This window comes from Melozone crissalis, unplaced genomic scaffold (assembly GCF_028551555.1).
Source record: "Melozone crissalis strain CALT ecotype California unplaced genomic scaffold, PUWL_Pcris_2 ptg000027l_1, whole genome shotgun sequence".
Lineage (NCBI taxonomy): Eukaryota > Metazoa > Chordata > Aves > Passeriformes > Passerellidae > Melozone > Melozone crissalis.
In genome coordinates this window covers 61,457,640-61,484,711 of record NW_026535805.1, presented here as the reverse complement: position 1 = coordinate 61,484,711, position 27,072 = coordinate 61,457,640, and the positions used below count along the sequence as shown (strand labels likewise).

General features: G+C 49.9%; 1 protein-coding gene across 1 annotated transcript; it reads left to right on the top strand.

The window, feature by feature from the left end:
* Positions 1-10,223: 10,223 nt before the first annotated feature.
* KLF11 (KLF transcription factor 11) lies at positions 10,224-24,864 on the top strand. The gene is made up of 4 exons (XM_054279771.1): positions 10,224-10,300; positions 12,750-13,004; positions 19,083-20,076; positions 22,023-24,864. Exons 1-4 carry the CDS (start codon positions 10,259-10,261, stop codon positions 22,328-22,330), a joined length of 1,599 nt encoding a protein of 532 aa, XP_054135746.1. The 5' UTR covers positions 10,224-10,258; the 3' UTR covers positions 22,331-24,864.
* Positions 24,865-27,072: the final 2,208 nt, after the last annotated feature.

Here is a 27,072-nt window from a genome sequence, read left to right as displayed (position 1 = left end):
GATGGAACTTTGTCAAACAAGACAAAGAGCACATGCAAGAGCACGGAGCTTTGATGCTCCTCAATTTGGTTTGTATTTTAGATCATTTGAGCCATTATTGCAATTGAATTATTAAATATTAGACAATATTTAGATTTATCTAATATATGAGTTCTCAGAACATGTTTAGCTGCTTGTCCTTGGACTATGCTGCCATACCACTGGAAACATTGCATAGTTCACAATGCTGCAGAAGGAATATTTGGCTTTTTTCTCCCCTTGGCGAGTGTCAGTAGCTGCTGTGGTTGGGGTGGTTGTGGGGTTTTTGGCACATCCCACAGGTTCCTATTCCTACAGGGCAGTGCTGCCCTGCCCCATCCATCCATGTCCTGTGCATGCAGCTCTGGTGTGCTGGTGTGCCCTCTGGTTCAAGCAGGATTTATTTTTGTCATGCCTCCAGCACAGCCACCCTGCAGGCTGCAGATGCATGTGCCGATGGCAGCTGGTGACCAGTGTCAATTGAATTGTTGTGTCCCTGCTGCAGAATTGGTCACCTCAGGTGGCATCCCGAGCCTAGAGCTGGCCTGCAGGTCACTCCCCACCACTGCAGTCTGGGAAGCAGGCAGAGGAAAGCCTGGCAGCAGCTCTGATGAGTGGGAACACAGTGTTTGGGTGTGCTGGGGATTGAACAGCTGGAGGAGAGAGAGCCCTGGGCTCAGGGATTACAGCAGTGAGGGATGGTGGAGCATGCTGTGCTGGTGGCTGCTGCTACCAGGCTGAAAAAGACAGTGAAAAAGTTTTTCCCACTGAAAAAGACAGTGGGAATTGGAGTGAAATTTGGAGAGGGTGAAGTGACATTGGGAAAAGCGAATGGAGTCCTGTGGTTGCTGAGCACCAGGGAAATTCCTCAGTGTCCAGCAGGAGAGGAGAGCTGGATGGAGCCCCAGCCAGGCAGTGCTGGCCCTGCCAACCTGTTCAATCTGCTCTTCCAACTTCTGATCTTGCTGGTTTGGGCTGAGCAGGGCACTGTTCTGCTGCCCCTGCCCAGGAGTTTGGATGGAGCCAACCTGCCTGCTCTAGCCATCAGAATATGCCCAGACAGAGCCCAGTCCTGGCCTGGAGAGACAGGCCTGGAGCAGCTGCTGTCTGCAGGGACCCTGGGAGCAGTGCTGAGCCCTGCTCAGGGGGTGGCAGGTGTCTGGGAGAAGGGCACAGGAGAGCAGGGAGTGGCACTGGCTCTGCCAGGCAGCGGTGCCAGGGGCATAGGGAGGGGCTGGTGCCAGTGCTTGGTTTGATGGTGCTTAAAAACTTGTCATGATAAGGCTTGCTTGATTTTTTTCCTAAACAATTAGGTGAGCTATTAATAAGTAAATAAAAGAGAAGTGATTACACAGTGGTCGGCTTTGCAGATTGTGTTCCCACAGCTTCTCACTTTAAATGCTCCGAGCCTGTCAGCCAGTGCTGACCAAGCATTTCTGGGGAGCAGCAGTGCTGGGTTCCCCAGCTTGTGGATATCCTAAAGGGCCCTAAACCAGCCCCCTCCCACTTGCCTCTGCTTTGTGTGCTTAAAAAGGAGCCCAGGCTGCAGGCAAAGAGGCTGGTTGAGACCTGCTGTCTACAAAGCCTCAGGCCAGGGTAATGCCTGAGACAGAAGGAGACAGTTATAAAATCAGAGATGGCAAGCTAAAAACCAATCCATTGCTGCCTGAATCACCCCCTGCTGTGCTACATGGCTGTTCCCAAATGAGCTGGCACCTCATGGCAGCCCTGTCCAGAGCTTTGCCTGTGAGTGACCCCCAGCCCAGCCCTGGGGGCTGCTGCAATGCCCTGGGCTGCCCAGCCTCAGCAGGGGTGAGGGTTTTGATGAGAGAAGGGCCCAAATCCACCTCCTCTCTGTAGAGGCACAGCTTCTCCCTGCTCCTCTGTACCTGCTGCAGGGCAAGAGACCACAACGCTGCCCCATGAATGGCCAGCAGCACCCCCAAGACCCCATTCTGACTTCCACTGTCTTTTTCCAAGGAAAATTTTGAGTCCTTCTCCAGGACTGAAATGAAAATTTGAAAGATATCTCAAGAGAAAGAAAAATTACGATGATGATTTCAACCCTAAATCACTCTCCTTTGTGCTTTTTTTTTTCTTTAGGTCCATCTTTCAGCTCCTAAGGGCTGGGGGTTAATGATGCTCTTCAACACCATCAAATTGTGCAATATTTAATTTCTTGGAGGAATTTCCCCCATCACCCTGCTTTGAAAACCCTCTCTCTCTGCTCCTCAAGGTTTTTTTCACGCTGCATTACATCTACCCATTACCCTGCTGTTATTTTGCTCTAAAGGTACGTCTTAAGGCTTTTATGAACCATATTTGAGCTCCCTGACGACAGCACTCGGGCAGATGTAATCCAGCGTGACAGAGCCTGTGAATGCCATAAAGTGCAGGGGGAAGTGTGGCCAGCAGGGACCTGGCTGGCTGCAGTAGCACTGGGATTTCATGCCCTGATGAAGGGAGGAGGACTTGACCTGAGCTGGGGCAAAAACCAAGCTGCCAACCAGGCAAATCTGTGTTTGGCCCAAACAGTCAGGCTGCGGTACTCAGGCAGGGAATTCACAGCTCAGCTTGCTTGGGTCAGTCGCTCGGGAGAAAAGGTGGGGTGGTGCTTGTGGAGCACAAGGAGCTGCAGCCAGGGCTCAGCTTGACTGGAAGTTACTGGGTGTGTAGGGAAGGTTTTGGGGTAAAAGCAGTGTTTCTCCTCATTTCAGGGCCTTTCCCATCCAGCAGAACTGACTGTGGATGTTCAGCCTCAGACTCTTCCCAGGTCACTGCATGGTTGGGGTTGAAAGGGATGTCTGGGGCCACCTGGTCCTACTCCTGTGCTCAACCACCCCCAGTCACCTGCCCAGCACCCTGCCCAGAGGGCTTTTCAATATCCCCAGGGACAGAGACTCCACAGAATTCTGGGCAACCCATTCCTGGGTCACCCTCCCAGTGAAATATTTCCTGGTGTTCTGAAACTCCTCCTGTGTTTGGGATTGTGCCTTTTGTCTTGTGCTGGCTCTCCTGGAGGAAATAACAGCAAGAGATCAGAGATGAGGTGGTGATTTGGGACTGCTTCAGGTGCGCTGCAGCCATGGGGAAGAGAAGTGCAGCAGCCCAGAGTGGGGTGTGCAGCTGGGGGCATCCCTGGACAACATCCACCCCTTGGAAAAGCACTGCCAGACGTGGTGCCTTCTCAGCTCTCTGCTCGGCTGGCACTGTGGAAGGATGCCCAAGGGGAAGGAAACAGTGCAAACAGTGTTGCCTGCACTCAGGAAGGGAAAATAGCACAGCTGTGCACAGAAGAGCTGTAGCACAGAATTGGACCCTGAGTTTATTTCACATTAGTCATCTTGCTGTGCCTCCTAACATCCTGAAGCAGTGCAGCAGTGAAGGGGAAGTGCACACCCAAGGCTGATGTAAGGATTTACCCATGCTGGGAAAAAAGTAGGGACTCCTTGTCCTTTTAAAGTAAATAGTGTAAAACTAAGTGGGAAAGTGCTTTTGAAGGAAGGTGTTAGGATCTCCACTGTGCAAGGGGAGTTGCAGTGAGTAAGTCCAGGCAAGCATTAGTTATGAGAAAAAGCATCAAGCTGGCTGGATACTTGATCCAAACAACAGGCAGGGTCTGTTCTGCAGCCCAGAGAGTGAATGGAGCTGACTGAGTCATGTATGACTAGCAATGCTGCCAAGGAAGTATCACAACAACAGGAATTGCAGTTTTGCAGTTCCTCAGCTGGGGCAGGGATGGGATGTGGCTATTGCTGGGGTGAGATACCTCCCTTCAGACATTAGAACAGGGATTTAAACTATTAAACAACTCAACTGCCACTGACTTTTCTCCTCAAAACAGCTTGGAAGGTGGCTTTTTAATTTACTTAACTATTAATGGAAAATGTATTTTTCAGCAGTAAAATCCTATACTTGACTGTGTCCCTCAATATATAGTTAATTCAGCATTTTATGCAGGAGGTTGCTCAGGGTATAAAATCATTGATGGCATGGTTTGAGTGCCAAGCACTGAGGGGGAGTTACCTTTACAAGCAATCTCCTCAGCTCATGCCCTCCTTTGCTTTGGCTGTCATTCACCAGGGACGTGTCCTTGTCCCTGGGTTTGGTGTCTGTCCTGCCAGCTGCAGCTTTTCCCTGCCCCCCAGCACTTGGCATTGTGAAGCCAATGGGACAAACGTGGCACTGGAGAGGGAAACAGAAAGGCAGCACCCCTGAGGGAGCAGGGGTGGCTCAGGTGCAGGTGTCTGTGGGAGCTCAGCTGTTCTGCCCACTGGGGTGTCTGGGAGGCAAAGGAAGGGTCAGTGAGCGGGATGCAGACCCTGCACCCAGGAGCAGGGATGGGAGTGGGCACAGTGCAGCCCAAGGAAGCTGCACGAAGGTGATGGTGTTGCCAGAGTGGGTGGTGAGGAGTTTGTAAATAAACCTGCTGATGGGTTAGCAACCACATCCCCACCACCACCATTGGCACCATTCCTTACTTGGTGCTGCACAACACTTGGGTGCCCGTGGACAATGTCCCAGGGGAGATGCCAGTGCTGGTACTGGGGAGCATTGCCAATGCCAGGCCACTGCTGCCCCTGTGGTGCCAATCCCCCCTAGGAACGATGTCCAGTGGTCCAGGAGTCAGTCTCTGGTCACACAGGATGTCCTCCAGCACCTGAGGGCTGCTGGAAAACACTGCAGGGCTGTTAAGACGACTCAGGATGAAACACATGTTTGCATATAGGCCTGATGCCTGCCCCAGCAAGTCCTGAGATGACCAAAAGAGGAAAATGTCCATCAGCACAGCTAATGCTTTAATGTACTGTGTGTCAGAAAATATGTGTAGGCTTAGCTAACAGTAATGCTGAGGTCAAGGGAACAGTGAAAACAATGAAGACATCCTCTTAAGCAATAAGAACAAAAAAATAAATAAATAATTTAAAATATAAAATTAAAATCTTAATTTTTGCTGTTTTTTAAATCCAACTCCTGGTGGGTCTAAAATAAGATCAGGGCACAAATAGCAGCAGCAGTAGAAAATCCAGATGGTGCACTCAGGCAAGCAGATGGTGCACTAGTATGTCACACTTATCACTGTCACTTCTTTATTTCTATTACAGCGGACCTGTGGACAGTCCACACCTGTAATCAGTATTTGTGGATTGGATCTTTTAGTTCAGTACACACTATGTTTCACATACTCATAACAAATCTGTTTGAGAGGTGATTTCTCCCTGCAGTACTGCCAGGGCTCACAAAGTCTTTGATGCAGTTAATATTTTTCTTGTGAAGAAACATATTTTTGGGAGTGAAGAAAAAAAATGGCAGCGTGTGTTTACTCTATCAGCACACTGGGTCTGAAATAGAGCAGGAAACAGTTTTGGTGGCTCTTCTCTTAAAGCCTTTCCTTTTGTTGTAACCCGGCTGTGTTTCCTTGCGCTGTGCTGGCTGTGTCCCACTCCCTGGATGCTCACCCATGCACCAGAGCTCAATCTGCTTCTGAGAGCGAGCACCAACGATGCAGGCGAGGAAGAACTTGACTTTTGGCTCAGAGCTGCTGGGGCCAGCCCGTGAGGGCCTGCTTTGTCCTGGCTGTGGGCGAGGGCTGCTGTCTGTCTGTCCCTGCTGTCCCTGCTGGCGGACACGTAGGCGGACAGCGGGCTCGCTGCGCCACCCGACACCCGGCACCAGCGAGATGTGCCTCGGGCAGCGGCCACACGCAGCGGGGACAGCGGGGACAGCACGTCTGCCCTGCCCTGGCTCCGAGTCCCGGCCCGCGCTGCCCTCGGCTCCGCCGGCACCGTGTCCCTGTCCCTGCAGCGTGTCCGTGTCCCTGTCCCGGCAGCGTGTCCGTGTCACCGCAGCGTGTCCCTGCAGCGTGTCTGTGTCCCTGACCCAGCACCGTGTCCCTGTCCCTGCAGCGTGTCCGTGTCCCTGACCCGGCAGCGTGTCCGTGTCCCTGTCCCTGTCCCCGCAGCCCGAGCCCGGCGGGACCCGCTGGCTCCACAGCAAAGAGGCAGCTCCCCAAAACAGCCCTCACACACACTCGTGTCAGCCGGACCGGTCTTTGTAAAAACCCCTGGATTTATCATTGCTTTTACATTCCAAAATTATTCTATCAAGAAATATTTATTGTCTGCCTGCTTTTTTTTTATTCTCTTCTTCTTCCTATCTCTATTCTTCCCATCTCTATTCTTCATAGTTAGCCCTTTTATTCCTTTCCCCCACTATTTCTCAGAGATACCCTGTGTATAACTCTGACTATAGATACTTTCTGTATCTCTGCTGTTCCCCTGGGTGAATCCCTCAGGTCCTTGTCCTGCTCCTGCTCCTGCCCTTGGCCTGCTGCAGTTTCCATCAGCTGGTGACAGACAGACCTGGCAGAGCTCCTCTCTGCTGGGGCCTTTCTCCTCTCCCTGCCCAGCCAGCGTGGTTTGGGACAATCTGGGGCTGTGGCAGCTCTGACTGCCCTGTCCTTCACAAGAGAGCAGGGAGAGGGGACAGAGATGCATCCTCACACGTCTCACCACATGCATCCTATCGCAGTCTTTCACTTCTTCCCATGTATCTTCTCAAGGCCCCTGCACGGGAGCACTGATTGTAGTTATCTATATTTATTTAGATAGATATCTATATTTATTTAGCCATTTGCTAGGCTCTGTGTGTTTGCTACTGTAGCCTGCTGCTGTATGCAGCCAGCTCAGATGCTGCTGCCAAAATGCAGTAACTGTAGAGCTGCACCCCAGACAACTGCTTTGGTCTATTTTTAACTGGTAAATATTAGGAAAACTGTCTGAGCCCATAATATTCCCCATTCAGTCTCTTCTGAATGGTTTATGGCATAATTAGCTACAAAAAGGGAATGGGGGAGAGCTGCCTGCATGACCTTTTGTTGTTTTCAGTCTCCAGTATTAATTATTTTCCCTGCTACTCACACAGGATGTTTGATTCTTTCTTGTCATCCCAGCCAAAAGGATAAGATAACCAGAGCAGAGCCTTCTCAACCCTGCACTGCAGCCACTCACATCTGCTCCTTCCTACCTCGGAACAAAGGCATTGTGTGTCTCCAACAAAGACAGCTTTTCTCTCAAGTGTTTGCCAGGGATCTGAGTTAAACAGCCCTTTATAAAACCCCACAGCCCTCGCAGAGCCCCATCCAGAGAATGCCACAGCAGCAGCACTGCAGGGAGGGGGCTAGTGCAGGATGGCCCTGCTGGGAGGGACTGTCACCCTGCCACAGCCAGGCAGGGACTGTCACACTGGCACAGCCAGGCAGGGACACCACCCTGCCACAGCCAGGCAGGGACTGTCACACTGGCACAGCCAGGCAGGGACTGTCACCTTGCCACAGCCAGGCAGGGACTGTCACCCTGCCACAGCCAGGCAGGGACTGTCACCCTGCCACAGCCAGGCATCCCGCAGTCACGGACATGGGGAGGCTGCTCTGAGCTCTTTGGAAGGGAGTACTGAGGATACCTGGGCTTTGTTCCAGGTTACTCCCTGCAGCCAGCATGGATCATCCCAGGGATCTCACTGTGTGTTGCTCAGGAAGCTGTGCTGCTGGGTGAAACCCACGGGGAAATCAGTGGGTGCAGGCACAAGTACAAAGAAGCAGGATAATGTTAACTGCTTTATTATTCACCTTGATGCAGCCTTGGGAAGGGAAAGAAAGCAGGGAGAAGTAGGAGCTGGGAGAGAGGGAGAAGCTCCAAGGCTGCCAGGGCTGGGGCTCAGGCTCTGTGGGGTTCAGATCCCTGATATTTGATGTGAGGATGAAGGTGCTCCTTCCTCATCTAACACTGCCTCAGCTGGCAGCAGCAAACTAGATGACTTTGGTAAGAGTTCCACGGATTCATTTAAAAAACTTGAGTTGCCATTTTCAGCTCAGCAAGGAGAACACAATCAAGCACATTTTCCCTGCAGCACAAGTTGGAGTGCAGACCTGTAACATCACTTCTTTTAACTGGTCTTGCACCCACGAGCTGTAGCGAGCGCTCCTGGGGAACCTGGAACACGTGGGCAGAGTCTGTGGTGTGTGACATGGGAAACACCCTGTTGGGCGTCAGGAGAAATGATTCCACTCTGCTGCCCTGTGACTGCTTCTTCCCTGTGAGGTGCTGTGCTGCCTTTGATGCTCTGACTCAATGAAAAGTCCCTGATGTCAGTGACCAAGGCTGTGCGAGTGAGTGCTTTGAGCAGGAGCTGCATGTGTTACAACAAGCAGCAAGGAGAAAAACACAAGTCACTTCCCAACGACAGCAGAACTGGAAAACATGCAAAATAGAACCGTATTTTCCTAGTTTTACAATTCCCTAAAGGTTTTTCTTGAAAAGGATCCATGCAACTGAGAGGCACTAACCCCGTGTCCCCACTGTGCCACCTCAGCTGTGCTTTTTAGTCACTGACAGCATTTTCACAAACTTTTTCCATTCTCTGTCACACAACTGATTCCCTTCTGTGAGTCAACAAAACTCTTCAATGTCAGAACTCGATTTGCAGTTTGAATTATCAGCATTTTCCTTCCCATCCCACAGCAGAGGCCAGGGCTCCAGCACAGCAAGTCTCATGCAAATACAGAGAGAAAGCTGCTGGAAACCCCTGCACGGCACAGGGCTGGCCAGGGAGATCCCTTTCACTCCTTGTTTGGTGGGCTGGGATGGGCCAGGGCTGGGAAAGCTGAAATGTGCAGCAATGGAGGGCAGGGATGAGCACAGTGCAGTGAAGCTTTAGAAACTGCATGGGCAGCAGGGAAGGACGGGGATTTGGAGCAACTGTAAGGGAAAAAATAAACCCCAGTGGCAAAATGAGGCTGACAGCAGAAGGTGCCCAGAGGTTCAAGATGATTCTCTGTGTGGATACTTGAGTATGTAACATCTCCAGAAACCAGGGAAGGAACAAACAGAGGTAATTCAGCAGGATAAAATGCTTTTTGCTGTCCTCATTCTGTGTCAAGGAGGCATAAGGGAAGGGGCAAGGTTGGGATAGTGCTGGCAAAGCCAGCAGCCATCAGAGGCCTGCAGGACACAGGTCTGACCCTCCATAGGGCACAGGTCTGACCCCCCTGGGGACACAGGTCTGACCCCCCTGGGGACACAGGTCTTTCCTGTCCCTCGGCAGGCTGTGAGATGCAGAGCTGCCCCAGCTGTGCTCGGTGCAGCCACTGCCAGCACTTGGTGCTGCTCAGTATAACCACAAATCCTGCTGGGCCAACACACTTCGGCTGCCACTGGGAAATGAAAACAAGGGCTGGGGACAGGAAAAACCAAAGAACACACATTTTTTAATAGAATATATGTTGTGACTTGAAGGCTTTTAAGAGCTGCATTCTGGGCTGGCCCAGGGGAGGCCTTCCAACACCAAGGGATCCAATGATCCATAACAGTAACCCTTCATGGATTTTGGGAGGGGATTTAAGGTTGTGATCCCAAATCCTTTATCTGGCAAAGCAGTGCCATGGCCAGGCAGGCATCCGACCACTTCCCTGTCAAACGTGGCAGGCAGGACCTCGACGGCAAAACTGACGGCGGGTGGCGGGAAGCTGCGGGAGCAGGGGCGCTGTTCCCAGACGGGGAAGCTGAGGGAGCAGGGGCGCCGTTCCCAGACGGGGAAGCTGCGGGAGCAGGGGCGCCGTTCCCAGACGGGGAAGGTGGCGGGGATGGCGGGAAGCTGGCGGGGTTGGCGGGAAGCTGCAGGAGCAGGGGCGCCGTTCCCAGACGGGGAAGCTGGAGGGGTTGGCGGTAAGCCGCGGGTCCGGCGGTGCTCCCGCGCACGCACGCGGGCGGTGGTTGGCGGGAGCGCTCGTGCCGCGCCGCACGCACCGCGGGGGGGCGGGGACCAGCGACGGCCCCGCCCCCAGCGCGGGCATTCCCGGCCGCCGCCCGCCCCCGACCTTTCCCCCAGTTTCCAGCGCGCGCTCCCCCGCCCCTGCTGGCCCCGCCCCCGCCCCGCCTTCCCGCCGGCCGTGCCCACGCGCCGCCCCTCCCGCCGGCACGCCGCGATCACGCCGCCCGCCGCCGCTCATTGGGCGGGCGCGGGCGCCTGCGGGCGCTGATTGGCCGGGACCGTCCCCCCCCCCGCGCTGTTTGGCGCAGGCCGCGCTCGGAGCGCTCCCCCAGCTCGCGGCCGCGCCGCTCCCGGCGGGCGGGGCCGGGAGGGGGCGGCGCTGCCGGGTGCCGCTCCCGCCGCTGTGTGCGCGCCCCTGCTGCCGCCGCTGCCCGGGAGCGCCGCTGCCAACGCCGCCCGCCCGAGCCGCGCCATGCACGGCTCGCCCTGCTCGGACATGGGAGATGCGCCCGCGGTGAGCACCGGGCGCGCGGAGGGAGGGATGGAAGCGGGGGCGGTGGGGATGGCCAGCGCCAGTGCAGCGCGGGCACGTGCTCGGTGGCGGGCACAGTGCGGGGACCGTGCCCGCCTCGGCCGGGACCGCTACTCACCCGGCGGGGAGCGGCTTGGTTGGGCGGCGGGTGCGGGGCGGCAGTGGCAGGGCAGAGCCCTCAGGAGCGGGTGTTGCTCCGGTCACCTGCAGGGAAGGGGGGCGGCCCTCGCTCAGCCACCGTGCGGGGGCGGCGGCAGGGTGGGAGCTGCCCTCCGCCCCCTTCTCCTCCTCCTCCTCCTCCTGCTTCCTTTCGCGCCATCCTCTCTTCAGTGGCACCGCCCGGCCGCGGGCAGCGCCGTGGGGCGGGGTGCGGGTGGGGGCCCCTGCGGGCGGCGGGAGGCGCTGCCCGCGGTGGGACCCGCGCTGCCCCCGGCACCGCCCGCCCGCTGCCCTGCGCCCCGCACTGCCCGCACGGTGGGTCCTGCCCAGGAGCGACCCGCACTGCCCGCACCCCCGCCCCCATCCTGCCCGGGAGCGACCCGCACTGCCCGCATCGCACTGCCCGCCCACCATGCTCCCTGACCGTGCCCCATCCTTCCCGCCGGCGACCCGCCCTGCCCGTGTCCATCCTGCCCACGCTCCCGCCCGTCCCTGCCCGCGTCCCCGCCGTCCCTGCCGGTGCCCATTATGTCCGCAGCCCGCCCGTCCCTGCCGGTGCCCATCGTGCCCGCATCCCGCACGTCGTTCCCGGCGGGGTGATGTGAGGACAGGCGCCCGGCGCGCTTGCCCATTTCCCTGGCAGCAGCCGGCGAGCCCGCGCTGCAGCGCTCGTCTGCAGAAAGAGCTTTTTTTGTGAGGTTTTTTTTTGATTTCGGGGTGTTTTTTGAGGAAGCGAGGCACATTTTTTTTAACGTCTCTTCAGGGAAAGCTGCTGTCCTGAAACGTAGGGTTGGAGAATATCAGCCCGTGGGCTTGGCTGCTTGCAGGCGTGCTTGGAGGAGTGCTGGCAGGCTGTGTGCTCGGTGCCCAGCCTCGCCTGGCATGGCCCGGTGTCACAGGCCACTGAGGGCCAGGCTTGCAGGCACACATCCTCACAGTTTTTCAGTGGAAATTCTTAGAAGTCTCTCTCCAACGTGTTAATTGCTTTTACCCCTTCCAGCCCCCAGATCATGACATCTCCATGCCTTGTACCTCATTTGAGGTGAAAGTCCTCTGTGAGTGCAGTACCAATATTTTTGATACATGATGCTTAGCAGGGTTGCCTGCACATCCCTAGAGTGCAAACACAGCTTTACATCTTTGTGACACTGTTGAATAAGGATCATCCCACATTACTTAACTCAGTAACAAAACTCATTGACTTAGAGTACGTGCTGTTACCCAATGAGTAGAATTCCTTCTAGGGCTTGAGGCCATGCTCACTGTGTGGTGTTGCCTTTAGAGTTAAAACCTTTTTCCTGCAGTACATAAACACTCTGTGTAACAGCAGTAGGCTCAAGAGGCTTGGTCCACACTTCTGAATCTCAGCCTTCAGGTTAGTTGGTGTGTCTAAAGACTGGAGGAGCCTGGATTCCTTGCTGAGACTGAGCTGGCATGTGAGTAATAACCCATCAGGCTGGTGTAGCTTTTGGAGCCACTGCCAGGAACTGTGAGAGCTTTGTGAAGTTTGGATATTCTTGTGCAGAGAAGTCAAGTGTTTTGCCCATGTACACATGCACACAAAAATATTCTGTGATGCTTGCAATTGGAAACAAGTCAGTATGATTACATTTGTCTTCGTTTTACTCAGAATGTGTTTTAGGTACCTAGCACCTATGTAGCATCAGGCTTTTCTGAAGTACAATGCAAACAGTTCCACTGTACTTTGAAAACTGTTTTCCTTCCATCTTTTCCCCATCCTGGCTTCCCTGTTAAAAATAAGATTGAAAATCTTTTGTGATGTATAGTACTCCAAGTCAATGATCATACCTTAAAGCATCTTACTGGCAGCTGAAATTTATCTTCTAAATGTTTCCAGAATGAGATTAGTGCTGAATAGTCTTTTGGATTCAGGAAACAGCCTTCTCTAAACAAGGTTCAAAGTCAGGATTTTCCTCTTTCATGCTTGTGTGGAAGCATGGGATGTGTTTGTTCAGAGCAGTGTCATCCAGGAAAGTAAGCTTGGAAATGTGAGCCACACACATATCTGTTCTTTTCCTGGAAAATCACGTGTCTTCCTTCTCATTTTTTTTTCCTTTTTTTTTTCTTTTTAAGAGAAGGGAGTGTGGGGACGAGCTGCTCGGGGGAGAGTGAGAGATGAGCCAGCTGGTAAAAGTCTTGCCATGGGCATGGGATCTGTTTCAGTTGACCTTCATTGTGAGCAGACAGTGTGTGGGTGGTGTCAGTTCGGTGTCTGACTCGTGCTAACAGCCGGTAATCCGATTGCACCCAGGTTGACATTGTGGACATCTACGAGTCCATCCGAGAACGGCAGCGCCATGACAGCGAGAGGTCCACCTGCAGCACCCTGGAGCAGAACGACATTGAAGCTGTTGAAGCCCTTGTTTGTATGAGCTCCTGGGGGCAAAGATCGCAGAAAGGTGACATATTAAAGATAAGGCCCCTCACGCCCTTCTCGGATTCTGGGGATTTCACAATGCACACCGAGGCTCCAGCTGAGTTACCAAAGGACTGTCTATCCACACTGGTAAGAAAAGCATGAACACCAAACAAATATGCCCCACACGTGGGTGTCACAGCCCTGCAATGCTTTAAGTTGACTGGAAAAGACAGGCTTGCTCAGGTGTCCCTTTGCCACAGCCTGTGCTGTGCACAGAGTAGTGAGGTGGGCATGTTGAGTTTGTGGTTTTTTGCTGTCTCTGGTTTAGCAAATGTAGAGGCTTTTGTTAAATTTAGGTGTGAAAGCCCTTGCTGACAGGTTATTGGATTTGACAGGGATGTCGAGATGGCTGTTGTAGGTTCCTTGGAACACTTTGAGTAGGAATGGCAGAGTGAGCCTTGGTGATTTGGCATCAGCATTTCTGCAGGCACTGTATGAAAAAAGGCCCTTGATGATGTTATGCTTCACTGGTCATTGTAAGAGAAAGTGCTCGTTGCCATTATGAAATAGGCAATTTAATTAGTTTCTGTACTATGTGTTTGTACATGTAGTCTCTTATTTCTCCAGACATTGGTCTACTCCAGCTGACTAATGTTGGTTGAATCCAATTTTTTTTCTTTTGCTTCAATTTATGTTGCAACAAAAGTAGGTATTAAAAAAAGGCTTGGTGCCATTAGGGTTTTAGATGGTTAAGGCCCATTTCAACCAGTAGGCTTCTAGCATGCAGTTGCCAGGTAAAAGGGGAATAGTAGAGGAAAGAGGCTGAGATAAGAGCAGCCTGACAAGCAGCTGCCATAATGTCTCCTGCTGCTCAGTGCTGATACTGTCTCTGGAGCAGCACAGGAGATACCCTTCAGTGGGAAAGGAGGAAGAAGAGGTGATGCAGGAAGACAGCATAGAGAGAAATGGATGAATAAGAAGGGACAGAGCAGTTTCATTTGTCTTTATCTAAAAGGTAGCCATGAAACGATGAGGTAATCATTGAGAAAAGATCTAGGGCTTGCTGGGAGCTTGAAATAGAAAAGTGGAGTAGTGCTATCCATTGTTGGACTGTTTATTCTGCTCATAGCCTCTTACAGCTGTGCCTCCTCAGCTTGCTGAGGAGAAAGGAATGAAAGACTTTTGTGTTGCAGTGAGTATACTTGCAGTGTCTTATGCAGGTTTACAGCTGCCTCATTGCCCTCCTTTTATTAATACACTTTTCAGCTTAATCAGAATGGCCATGAGATAAGGCAATGTAGTGTCCTGGTGTTGGCTAGGATAGAGTTAGATTTATTCCTAGTAACTGGCACAGTGCTGTGTTTGTGATCTGGAATAGAATAATGCTGGTAACATACTGATGTTCCAGTTGTTGCTGAGCAGTGCTTACCCCACCCAGGTCAAGGACTTTTCAGATTCCCACCAGTGAGGAGGTGCCCAGGAAGCTGGGAAGTAGCATGGTCAGGGCAGGTGATCCAAACTGGCCAGGAGGGTATTCCATACCATAGAGTGTCATGGCCAGCATAAAAACTGGGATGACCAGTGATGTTGGGAAGGACCTGGGCATTGGTCAGTGGGTGGTGAGCAATTGTATTGTGCACCACTTGTTTCTCTTGGGTTTTATTGCTCTCTCTCTTTGGTACCTCCCTGTAATAATAATTACAATTGTTGTTATTATATTTTACTTTATTCCAATGATTAACCTGTTCTTGTGTCAAGACATGAGTTTTATCTTTCTGATTCTCCTCTATGACAGATCTGACCAGACCGTGCTGAAACAAATTTGTTATCAGGACTCATTTTATTAGTTTATTAGTTGTTGATCACAGTGTTGAATTATTTGCTATCAGGGTTGTTGTGTTATGTAACAATTTACTTCTTGTGTATTTTCCCCCTAGTGCTATGGTATCACCTCTGGGGGCTGGGCTAAGGTTATAATTTTGTTGTACTTTGTAACACTGGATTATGTGATTACACAGAACTGCTGCCCTTGAAACTCATCTGGTTTTCATGCTGTCAGCTCCTCTGTCATCACCTCTGTACTTGGGGAACCACCTATCAGAAACTGCTAATAGTGACACTGTTTGCCTTTTTGCCTCAGAAAGCCAGCCTGTGTAGAAGACATGCACAATCTTCCCCTTCTTCTCCAGGCATGGGAACTTTGGAAATTTTTAATATCCTTGGGATGCTGAAATCATGGTCTGTGAGTGAGCAGGAGCTGGGGATGTGGTTCAGGTCTTGTTTAGGGTTAAGCAACTGTTTGTGGCTGCTCAGACCCTGGCATCACACATGCAGTGTGACCACTCAGACCCCAGCAGGGGATGATGCAGCTGAGCCAGAGGATGATGAGCTTGTGCCGTTTCAGTTTCCTTGTACACAAGAAGAAATGGACACCAAAGTCAGCCATCACAAAAACTGGGTGGAGGAAGAGACAGAACAAGAGATAATCACTCAATCCCTGGTTCTGAGGGATCTGAAGAGGTTTCAGCTGCTGTCCAGGTGTGCACATTATCACCTGGCTGCTCCAGTGGGGCTAGTAGCTGGAATTAGGAGATAGGGAAGCCAAGCAGTTGCGATGACTTCCTAGGGAAGAGAGCATTGACGAGGTGATTGGAAAAATGTCACAAGTCTTCAGCCTGTGGAGGCAACTTGGTCAAGTGTGAAGGAAAGGTATCCCTTCAGGGAAGAGGCAGTGTCACCTGGGCAGGTGGGCTGCTGTGGGGAGACACATCTGCTACCTGAGGGAATTAGCTGTACCAGAGGGTGTTTTATGACATGAGCAAGGCACAGTCACCCACAGATCCAGATTAAGTCAGTGTCCCCAACCCACATGGCAAAACTTTGAGCCATTCGCTGTGGACTGATCCAGTTCCAGAACGCTTGCAATATATTGATGGTACCACTGTGGGCAGTACAGCAGCAGAAGTTCTTGAGAAAGGGAAGAAAATAGTCCAGATCTCTGTGAAAGCTGCCATAAAACAAAGTAAGGTCCGGGAGCTTGCATAGCCACAGATCCAGTTTTTAAGAAAAAAATAGCAAGGTGGATGTCATCAGATCCCAATGGATTTGATTAACAAAATAACAGATACATTTCTACCAACTAGTAAGAAAAACACAAGTTTTCTTAGGCATTGTGGGGTTGCACATTCCAAATTACAGTCTGATTGTCAGCCTTCTCTATCAAGTGACCCAGAAGAAGAATGATTTCAAATGGGGCCCTGAACAACAACAAGCCTTTGAACAACTTAAACAGGAGATAATTCATGCAGAAAATTAACTCTGCCCCAGCCCTTGGGCCAGTCCAGGCAGGACAAGATACAAAAAATGTGCTCTACACTGCAGCCAAAGCAAGTGGCCCTACCTGGAACCTCTGGTAGAAGGCACAGGGGAGAATTAGGTCAGCCTCTAGGGTTTTGGAGTTGGGTTACAGAGGACCTGAAGCCCACTGTATTCCAGCTGTAAAACAGATACTGGCAGCTTACAAAGAGGTTCCAGCTGCTTTGAAAGTGATTGGTACTGAAGCACAGCTGCCCTAGCATCCTGATTGCTGATGCTGGGCTGGATGTGCAAAGGATGGGTCTCCTACACATCCTGTAGCCGATGCTGTGTGGAATGAGTGGGTCTTGCTGGTCACACTGGGTGCTCAAACAGGAAACCTCAGTCATTGTGATTACTTCCAAGACTCCTGGGATTGGTGAGAGGGCAGACTCCTGGATGCCACCTGGTGAGGAGATGACGTGTGCTGAAGAGACTCTATTGTATAATAAGTTACCCCAAAATGAGAAACAGTATGCCCTGTTAGATTCCTGCTGTGTTGTAGGAAAGCACTGAAGATGGAAAGTGGCTGTGTGGTATAGCCTACAAAAAATTACAGAAAGTGCTGAAGGAGAAGGTGAATTGAGTTACTTTGCAGAGATTAACATTGGCTTTAGACACTGCTGAACAAGAACAGCCAGTGCTTTATCTCTGTGCTGATTCACAGGTGGTGGCAAATGCCCTGTGGTGGTGGTGGTAGTGATGGAAGCAGAGCAGAGGTAAACCCATCTGGGCTGCTGCCTTGTGGCAAGATACTGCTGCCTGGGTGGAGAGCCTGGTTGTAAGGGTACATCAGTGGATGCTCATGTACCCAGGACTTGGGCCACCAAGGAACATTAAAACAACCAATGGATCAGTCTTCTAAGATTGAAGTGGCTCAGGTGGATCTGGATTGGCAAGATTCTCCAGAGTGAATTATTTATTGCTTGGTGAGCCCATGATATCTGAGGCCATCAAGGAGGAAATGCAACATGTAGATGGGATGATGATCAAGGGGTGGGCTTGACCATGGACACTCTTGTTGGGCTATCCATAGTTGTGAAACACACACTTCAGTTATTTAAGACGAGCAGTTAAAGCCTCTTTGCTCTGGAGGACAATGGCTGAAATACAAATATGGGAACACCTGGCAAATGGACTCTATCAGACTCGCACAAACCCACCCAGACAAGCACCATGTCCTTATGATGGTGTAAGCAACCACTGGATAACTGGAAACCTATTCCATGCCCCATGCCACTGCCTGGAACACTGTCCTGAGCCTTGGAAATCAGGTCTTATGGCAACAGGGCACCCCAGAAAGAATTGAGCCAGATAAGGGGACTCATTTCCAACACAACCTCATGGACACCTGGGTTGAAGAGCATGGCATTGTGTGGGTTTATACCCTGTCATGTGTCAGTCTCCAGGAAAATTGAATGATAGAACAGACTGTTACTGAGAGCAATGGGTGGTGGGACCTTCAAACAATAGGATACACATTTAGCAAAGGCCACCTGGGCAGTCAGCACTAGAGGATCTGCCAGCTGTGCTCAAGCAAAACTTCTGCATAGTGTAGAAGGGGATAAAGTCCCTGTAGTGCACACAAAAAAGCTTCTGGGGAAAACAATCAGAGTTATTCCTGCATCAGGCAATGACAGCCCATCCATGGGGTTGCTGTTCTCAAGGACCTGGCTGCACTTGGTGGGTAATGTGGGAGGATAGGGAAGTCCAAAGTTTTGTTCCAGGGGATCTGGGTCTGTGTGAGAGCAGCCAGTGATTTGGATTGTATGATGCTAATTGCCATATAACACTGTATATGATGGCACTGTTATATGATGCCATATAACACTCATGTCACCACTTCTGGGCTTGCTACACGCAACATCAGGGGTATTACAGTAGGAATCACCCACATTCATGATGAACAAACTTTGATGAAACTGGACAAACACAGCAGTGATGGAATGAGAACTAACTTCAGTAGGCTGCAATCCAACATAACACGCCATCTTTCCTGCCCTGAATTGGAGCCCAAAGCAATCCATGAATGAGCTCAGCAGATGTTTTAGAGGGATGGCTCACAAGCTAAGGGAATGATACCCATATCAAAAGACAAGAAAAGTAATGGTGGTAAATTGGGATGTATTTAAAAGTGTGGGCATGATGTAAATGGCATAGAATATTGGGTGAATATTGTCCTGTTTTCAGCTGGGATAGAGTTAGTGTTCATCCTAGTAGCTGGCACAGTACTGTGTTTGGGATTTAAGGTGAGAATAATGTTAATAACACACTGATGTTTTAGAGTAAGCACAGTTCAGCAGCAATTAAACCAAGGACTTCTCAGTGTCTTCTGCTGTGCCAGTGAGGAGGAGAAGCCTTGTGAGAGAGCATGGCTAAGACACTACTGACCAATCTGGCCACAGGGATATTCCATACCATAGAGCATTGTGTTCAGTGTATAAAGTGGGGGGAGTTGGCCAGGAGGGGCCAGTCACTGCTTGGGTTCAGGCCAGGTGGGTGGTGAGCAGTTGTACTCTGCATCATTTGTTGCTCTTGAGCTTTATTTCTCTCAGTCTTTTTATCTGCGTTTTTTATATTTTTATTATTGTATTTTCCTGTATTTGAATTATTAACTTGTTCTCATCTCAACCCATAGGTTTTACCTTTTTCTGTTTCTCCTTCCCATCCATCTGGGGGTGGAGGATGAGTGAGTTTCATGGGACTTCATTGCCCTCTGGGATTAAACCACAGCAGTAGACTTTATTCAGTTTGTTCTGAGAGGCACATTGAGATGCTGGGAGAGGGCATGTAATTTTATTTTTCAGAGTGAAAACGGGAAAACTGTGCCATGGAATTACACTGATGCACACTGGTGTGGTTTTTTTGCAGTGCATGACCCCTCCGCACAGCCCTGACTTCGTTGAGATGTCGGCAGCCACGCTCCTGTCCTCACAGGTGACTTACTCCAAACCAAGGACAGTCATGGCAAACACAGCTGCCTGCTCGGTCACCTCAGCCACCGGTGCCTCTCCCACAGCCAGGCCATCTGCTCCCAGCGTGGGGCCACCGTGCAGGCAGAAGCCAGTGATCTCTGAATTCCCTGCTCCTCAGCCCTGCAGGGCCATGGCAACAAGTGTCATACGGCACACAGGTGATAGTTCTGCTTACCATCACATTCCTGCCGTGCAAGAGCAAACAAAGGTGACTTCAGGCTGCAGCGCTTCCAGAGACTGGTGTGGAGCGGATGACCCAAAACATTCCAGACTGCCACAGGACACGTGGGCTGCGGATGATTTAATCGACAAAACCTCTCCGGCACATCAGCCTTATGCACATGACTCCAGTGATATTGTGACCAATAAAGGGCAGCTACCGGTCCGGCCTGTTTCGCCACAAACCCACTTACCAAAGAATTGTGAGAATGACTTGCAAAAAAGAGCTACCCCAGTGACACCTGCCCCCGTCTCCAGCCCCCAGGTTCTCTGTCAAATGATCCCTTTAAATGGACAAAGCAGCATGATTAATGCCTACGTGAAGCCTCCAGCTCCAGCACTCTCGACTCCCATGAAGCCCATCTTGCCCCAGACAGCCCCGCTCCCCCAGCCTGTGCTCATGGGCCCCTCTGTGCCTCAGGGGACTGTCATGTTGGTTCTGCCACAGCCCGCTGTCCCGCAGGCGCCGCCGTGCCCGCAGGCCCTGGTGACTGTGGGCAGCACCAAGCTCCTGCCCCTCGCCCCTGCTCCCGTGTTCATCGCTTCTGGCCAGACCTGTGCCCCCCAGATGGACTTCTCCAGGCGGAGGAATTACGTGTGCGACTTCCCCGGCTGCAAGAAAACCTATTTCAAGAGTTCCCACCTCAAGGCCCACCTGCGCACCCACACCGGTGCGTGAGGGGCTCTGCCCGTGCGGGGTGCTGAAATGCAGGCTCTTTGCAAGGAGGGGGTGGGAAAGGGAAGGAGCAGGTGATGGGGAAGCTTTTGCTCATCTCAGGGATGGAAGGAATGTTCATTCTCCATGGACAGGCAAAACAAGATGTACTTTGTTCTGAGACCTCAGCTGACCCTGTAGTGTTAGCTGAATTTCACAGGCTTTAGCTGGAGTGAAGCTTTGCCGTCTGTGTGCGTGTGTTTAGATCTAAGTGGAATCCTGCCATCTGGACTAGATGGAAATGAATTGTGCAAGTTCCTTTTTTTGGAGCATGGGGAGGTCTGGTGTAGGCAAAACACAGTACAGGTAGTTGGTCTTAATAGTCATGTGAGTAAAAGAAAAGAGGAATTCAGAAACTGGGGTTTTTTTGTTTCTTTGCGTTTTTTTTTGTTCCCCCAGAGTTTTTTGTAGGATAAATGGGAATGCATTGTGATTTTGGGCTGCTGTGTTAGGAAGCAGAGCTCCTACAGGAATGTAACAGTTTATTCAGTTGCAAAAGGGGAATTTTAGTGGTAAATGAAAATTAATTGTAATTAATATGAAGTGATTTGCTTCATAAATTGTGTCAGTGGGGAAACAGTCTACATGTGTTTTACTTAGCCTTTTTCTGCTTCCAGGATCTTGTTAAATTAAAACTTAACTTTGAGTTCTCAGGGATTATTTTTGATGTTGAAGGATAGGCATGGTGGGAGATTGGTATAGAATAGTTCTGTCTATTTTTGGTTTTCCTTGGCTTTTCTCCCCTGGCTGCTGCTACCCACAGTCACTGGTTTATTGGATGTCAGCTTGTGTGATGGGATTTGCATTAGTTTGGCAGCTTGTCTTTACAGTTCCTTTGGGGAAAGAGCTTAACCTCTACATGAAGCTGATAATTCTTGTAAACCATAGTTCAGAGGCTTCTGCTCCTGGCTTGAGAGGCTGCTGAATTAAACCTGGTGCTCCAGGATAAACAGACTATCAGCAAGTGCCTTGCTTTGTGCATGTGGCTGCTGATCCATAGGGAGCCTGGGTGTCTCCCTGTATGGTGGTTAAGACATCAACGGCAGGTGAAACACACTGACCCCTCACTAGCCAGTTCCCATTACAGGATCAGGAGGAGGAGTAGTTCAGCTTTCTTTTTCTGCCTTTTCTCTGCACGCTGACTAGCTAGATCATAGCACATCCAGAGGACACAGACTTTACTCTAAATACCTGAAATGAGAACAGTCCTGTGGGGCTTCCTTTCTGTTGGGGCCTCTTCTCTTCTGCCTCAAAGTGTCCCCATAATCTTGGGCCACATGGTGGATGTTTATCTGGAGCCCTGTGGGAGATGCAGGCGGTAGTTGCAGTTGTGGTTGTTCAGGACAGGTGGGATGTCCAGCAGTGGCCCAGGATGAGCAGCAGCTGATGTGGGCAGCCTTGCTGCCATTCCTGGTCTCTGGGGGCTGGCAGGACAGGCTTTGCTCGGGAGTGCTTGCTGGTGTGTTTGTGTGCAGGACTGGATCACTGGAGCAGCAGGACCCCGAGGCTCCATTCCAGGCTTCCTGTTTGCCCTCAGTATTTGTGGATGACATGCTGCAGCAAGAGAGATACGGATGCATGGGGATGGGGGCAGGGGCTTGCTTCTAGTTCAGTCAGCAGATAAGGCAGCTTTATGGAGGCTCTATTTCTTTAAACTTGGACTTTGGACAACTGAAAAACCAGACTTGATTAAAGAACACTTAAAGAGAGATACAAGGAAATAAGTAGAAATGATAGCTATTATTCTCTGGAACAGAACTTTAGTTTAATCTTACATTGACTGCACAGATGAGCAGTTCTGTGAACTCACTGGTTCCTGCAAGGCAGATTTTAAGTTAGCCCTTTGATAAGACTGCAACACAGCTTCTCAAAAGTAACAAACGCTTCCTTTATGTCCTGCAGGGGAAAAACCTTTCAGCTGCAACTGGGAGGGCTGTGACAAGAAGTTTGCCCGCTCGGATGAACTGTCGCGGCACCGCCGGACGCACACGGGCGAGAAGAAGTTCTCGTGCCCGGTGTGCGAGCGCCGCTTCATGCGCAGCGACCACCTCACCAAGCACACCCGCCGCCACATGGCCACCAAGAAGACCCCCAGCTGGCAGACAGAGCTTGGCAAGCTCGGCAGAATTGCCACAGCAGAGAAGCCCAAGAGCAGCAGCAGCGCTCTGAGTATGCTCATCCCCGTGCCATCACCCGCCTGCCAGGGCTAGAGTGAAGAGGCGCCTTCTGCAGACTGTCTGAGGATCGGGAAGAGCTCCGATGGCAGCAGCAGAATGGGCAATGGCTTTTATTTTCCCCGTGTTTGTGTGTACTTTAGTTTCCTGCAGTTTAGGTCCTCTGTTGATAGTGCTATGTGAGAAATCTATCATATTTCCTCATCCCTTCCCTGTTGGATTTTTTTTCAGTACTTGGGCAATTGCAATCACCAGCACTTCAGGAAAGTAGAACTCCTTGGAAATTATTTTGGCAATAGGTTAAAAAAAGTTGTTATGCTTGCTGTTAATATTTTGATGGACAGTAAAACAGGGTGGTTTTTAATTTTTATAGTACTATTTTCTATACCAAATATATTTTGTATTTGTTCATTTAGGTCTTGTTATGCAGGCAAATTACTTGCATTAGTAGGGCTGTGCTGGATGAGACCCAGAGTTTTGGAAACTCCTTTTCAGTAAACCTAAACTATTGCATTCAGAGTGTTTTATAAACACTTACCACTTGATAACATATTTTTTGGTTTTCACACTTGCAAATCCTGATCCTGCCATGGGCTAGTGCTCTTACACCCTCCTTGTGCAGGTAGATCGAAGATCAAAGTGAGTCAGTAGTTTTTAAAACAAACTAAACCAGAATGACCTTATTTGAGAATACAAGAGCTGAAATTCTTCACATTTTAGGAATTCATACCCTTTGCAAGTAGAAGCTGATGTGGCTGTTGGTAGAAGCATTCTCGAGTCCACATGCCACTGAAGCAAAGTTTGGAGGAGCCAGACTGCTCTGGTGGAGGTAGAAGCACAAACACTGTTTAGAAATTTTGACACTAAAAATTATGCTTTATTTTTGGTCCTACTAAACCAACATATCAAAATAAACTGAAAAATGCAAAAATGGCAAGATAGCCCATGAAAAATTAGTGAGTCTCTCTTTATATTTTTTTGAGTAGAGGAGAAATAAAAAAAATAAAGGGTTTTTTTGTATTGTGGATGCTTGTGCACCTTATAGTTCAAGGCTTTCTTTACCTGTATCAATGCACCAGAGGAAATACTAATTGTGTCTTGAGTTAAGAAATAGCCACCATGTCAACTTGATGATGCTCTTCATGTGGCCTTATACTTCTCCACAGTACTTTGTATAAAATCACCCTTTTCTATTAAACAATACACTCTCCCTGTTGAATGGATTTTCTTTTACACAAAGTGTAATGATAGTTAAGAAATGGAACCAATGGCTGCAGGAGTGCTGTGTTGTAATAGCATGGTGTGAGTAACAAAATGCCCATAGCACAGTCAGACTGCTCCATTCCCAGGTGCAGGAGGAGTGTGTGTGTACTGTAGCAGAGCTGACAGTGCAGCAAAGCACCAGCTGTTTTGCTGGGAGACAGCTTCCCCCTCCAAATGAAATATTTCTGGAGTGCTTATTCCTTCTGGACTCTTCTCCCTTCAGCCACTCCTGCACTGAAGCTTAGTTGAGCACTGAGGAGGATTGTTCTTCCTAATATGCATCAACTGTGGATAACTAGGAATGCACTCTCTCTTTTACTGCTTTGTTCTGAAATCCTGGTCTTGCTTCCCAGGGTGGGCAAAGCATGGATCTCACCTATGGAGGTGCTGACTTGGCAGAGACCTGTTTCAGTTAAAGCACATTATGTCATTATTTTTTACACTAAAATCTATAGTTATAATTAAGAGTGGTAAGTTTTCAAACTGCACTAAATTGGAGTATTGTGCTAAGTGTACTGAAGTTTTTGTGCCTGACCTTGTGAAGGCCCACACCCTGCTCACTGACACGTGCTGTAATCCCAGTGTACGTGCCAGTGGGTGTGTGTGGACCTTGCTTTGGACTCTCCAAAGGGCTCAGCTGGAACCTCTTTGCCTGGTGAAGTGGATCCTTGTGGTGTTGCTGTTCTCTGTTGCTACCTAGTTTTCCAAGTTTCTGTGGTGAACAAAGAGATGTTGCTGCTCTTCCTTTTTTTTTCCCTCAGAAATCTCTTAGAAGAAGAAGTCTGGCTTTTGGATGCTGTTTTTGCATGCTTTTAACCAGGGGAAGCATGTCCTGTCTCAGTTTAGTAGCCAGTTTAGCACTTCATTTTTTTTACAGACTGACTATTTATGGTGCTCACCTGAGAAAACAATTTGGGAACTCTTGTCATAATTATATAAATTGTCATGTTTTTTGCATTATGGGGCTGGGGGGAAACAGTGGACTTGGAGAATACAGACTTTTTTAAAAAGTGTGTCATGTATGTGTGTCACCATGTGGAAAAGCAGCTGCTCCCTCCTTGTTTGGGTGAGGCTGGCCTGCAGTTCTTGGCAGCCCGCTCTGGGATGTGTGGATCGTTCCCTGTGGATGTGCGTGAATAGCTGTGCCTGTGTCTGCTCTGCCTGTTCCTTCCTGCTGCTGTCTAAGGGTTATTTATGGATTAAGCATGACTGGCATAGCTGCTGTCTTTGCACTTTACTGCCTGAACTCTACTGTTCAGTCTTTTTATTTTGAGCCTATATTTTACGGAAATGGAACTGCATTTTTGTACGTGTTTTTAACTTTTATTAAATAAAATGTATGTAATGTGACTGGTTTTAAGTCATAAAAAAATATCATGGATTTTCAGGTTTCAGAGGTGTCCATTCCAGAACTATGTCAATCCTTCAGGATTAGGTTGTGTGTCTAGGCCAGTGGAAGACTTTGGGGCTAGCTAATTCACTTCCCTGTAAAGGCTGGATTTTTTTGATCCTGTTGTAAATTGACCAATGCTCACTTGTTTGTGATTTTACACCACTCATCTCGTGGTTTTGGTAGAAGGTGCACACCCCCAGCAGGCCTTGGGGCTGCTCTCTGGGAACAAGAGTTCCCAGCTCCACACCACTCCCAGCCTGGCCTCCCGCAGCTGGAAGGGATGTGCTGGGTGCTGCTCTGTTAGTGTCACAAGCTGTGCATGGAGTGAGTGCTGGAAATAAGGCAGAAATGACAACTTAATTCAGAAGGTGACTGTGCTAGCCCCAGTTCTTTCTGCTCTGGTGGGGACATGGCAGGCTGGGTGTTACCTCCCAGTCTCAGCTGGGAAGGAGGTGTCCAATGATAGTGACAGCAGCAGTAAACACCTACATTTTTATGCTGTTTCCATCTGACCAGTTCCTGAACTGCAGAAATGTTTATTTCCAGCAGAAAGGGAGAAGGTGTAATGATTCCAGCTTTTTGTCACAGCCTTTCTCTGCTCAGTCTGTGCAGCCCTCAGGGAGTGACCTGGGAGCACTGACTCAAGGCTTTGTCCACAGAAGAGCACATTCTTCTTGCACGTGTGAGGAAGGTGAAAAGAGATCTCGTGGCTGGTTCTGCTTCCCCCTCAGGAGAACAACTGGAAGGGAAAGCTTAGGTGCAGGTTTAATGCTCTGGCAGAACAGCACAAACTTCAGCCCTTGGGCTCTGCAGTTTGTCACAATGCCTTTGTCTCCCAGGGGAAGATGTCTTACCTGTCCCTACTATTTTTCAAGGAAGATTTTTCTGAGCATCCAATTATATCCCTAAGAATACTTGTTGTAGGGTTTTGTTTTGTTTTGGTTTTTTTGGTTTGTGTTGTTTTTTTTTTTTTTTTTTTTTTTTTTTTTTTTTGCTGATTTTTATTTTGTTTCCCTGGCTTTGTTTATGTGAAACATGGCAATGGATTTCAGTCTGTGCTCACCTTCCTGCTTTTCCTTAGACCCAAGCTGTGGTCTGAGCTGTCCCATGTAGCCAGGAGGTGCACTCAGTCCACATCCTAATGGGGCTGGAGTCTGGAACAGCTTCATCCAGTGAGAGAAAACAGCCTGCATACAAGAAAGCCTTCCCAACTACCCCTGTGCTGACACAAGCATTGTTGGAGGCAAGTCTTTCTGTCTTGAAGCCATTCTAAATCCATAAAAAGGAATAATTTTCTGAAGGACAGTGGATTTGTGCTCAAACATGTCTATTGGCTTATGCTTCATCTTGCAGTGGCACTGCTTGTTACACACACCACCCTGTGTGGTTGTATAGCCAAGCCCTGGGCTGAGCAGCAGCCTGAGCTGGCTTGCAAACTCATGAGCACTGATCCTCTTCAAGCCTGGGCACTGGGAGAGTGAACCCACTCTGATGCTGCAGAGGTGGCAGAGGTGGCCCATGCTGCATGCTTGGTGTGCTCCTCCAGCTGAGGCCACACCTCTGGCTAATTTTTTCTTTCCAGCTGTGAAATCTGTACCCAACATCCTTCATCTGTCATCTCATGAGCTGAGTCCTGCCCCAGGGTTGCCTCTGGCTTGAGTTCATCTGCAGGGATAAATCTTCAGGCTGGTTTTGAAGTTTAACCTGTGAGCCCATTTGCCTGTTTACCTTGAATTCACATCCAGCAAGGCAGCTTGAGGCAGGCAGGCTCTGGCTGGGAGAAGGCAAATTGCTTCCATGTCTGCAGCAAGAGTAAATCATGACTCAAAACCCAGCAACCTGCAGGCTGAGGAAATGATGAGACAGTCCAGGAGGGAGCTGCAAAGCCTCAGCCACACCTCACAGTCCAGGCTGTGCTGGGATCCTCTGTCAAATTCAGCCTTCCTCCTCTTCTGCTTCAGCCCTCAGGTGTAGAAGAAATTGATGACTTAAGTGCTGATGTGTGCAGAAGGCAATGGACACATCTGAAAGCATGCAGAAAACTTGAGGAAACTGGAGCATACCCTTTCCTGGGAGAGTTTGTCCCAGATGAGAAGAACACCTTAGGTTTAATTGTTTCTCT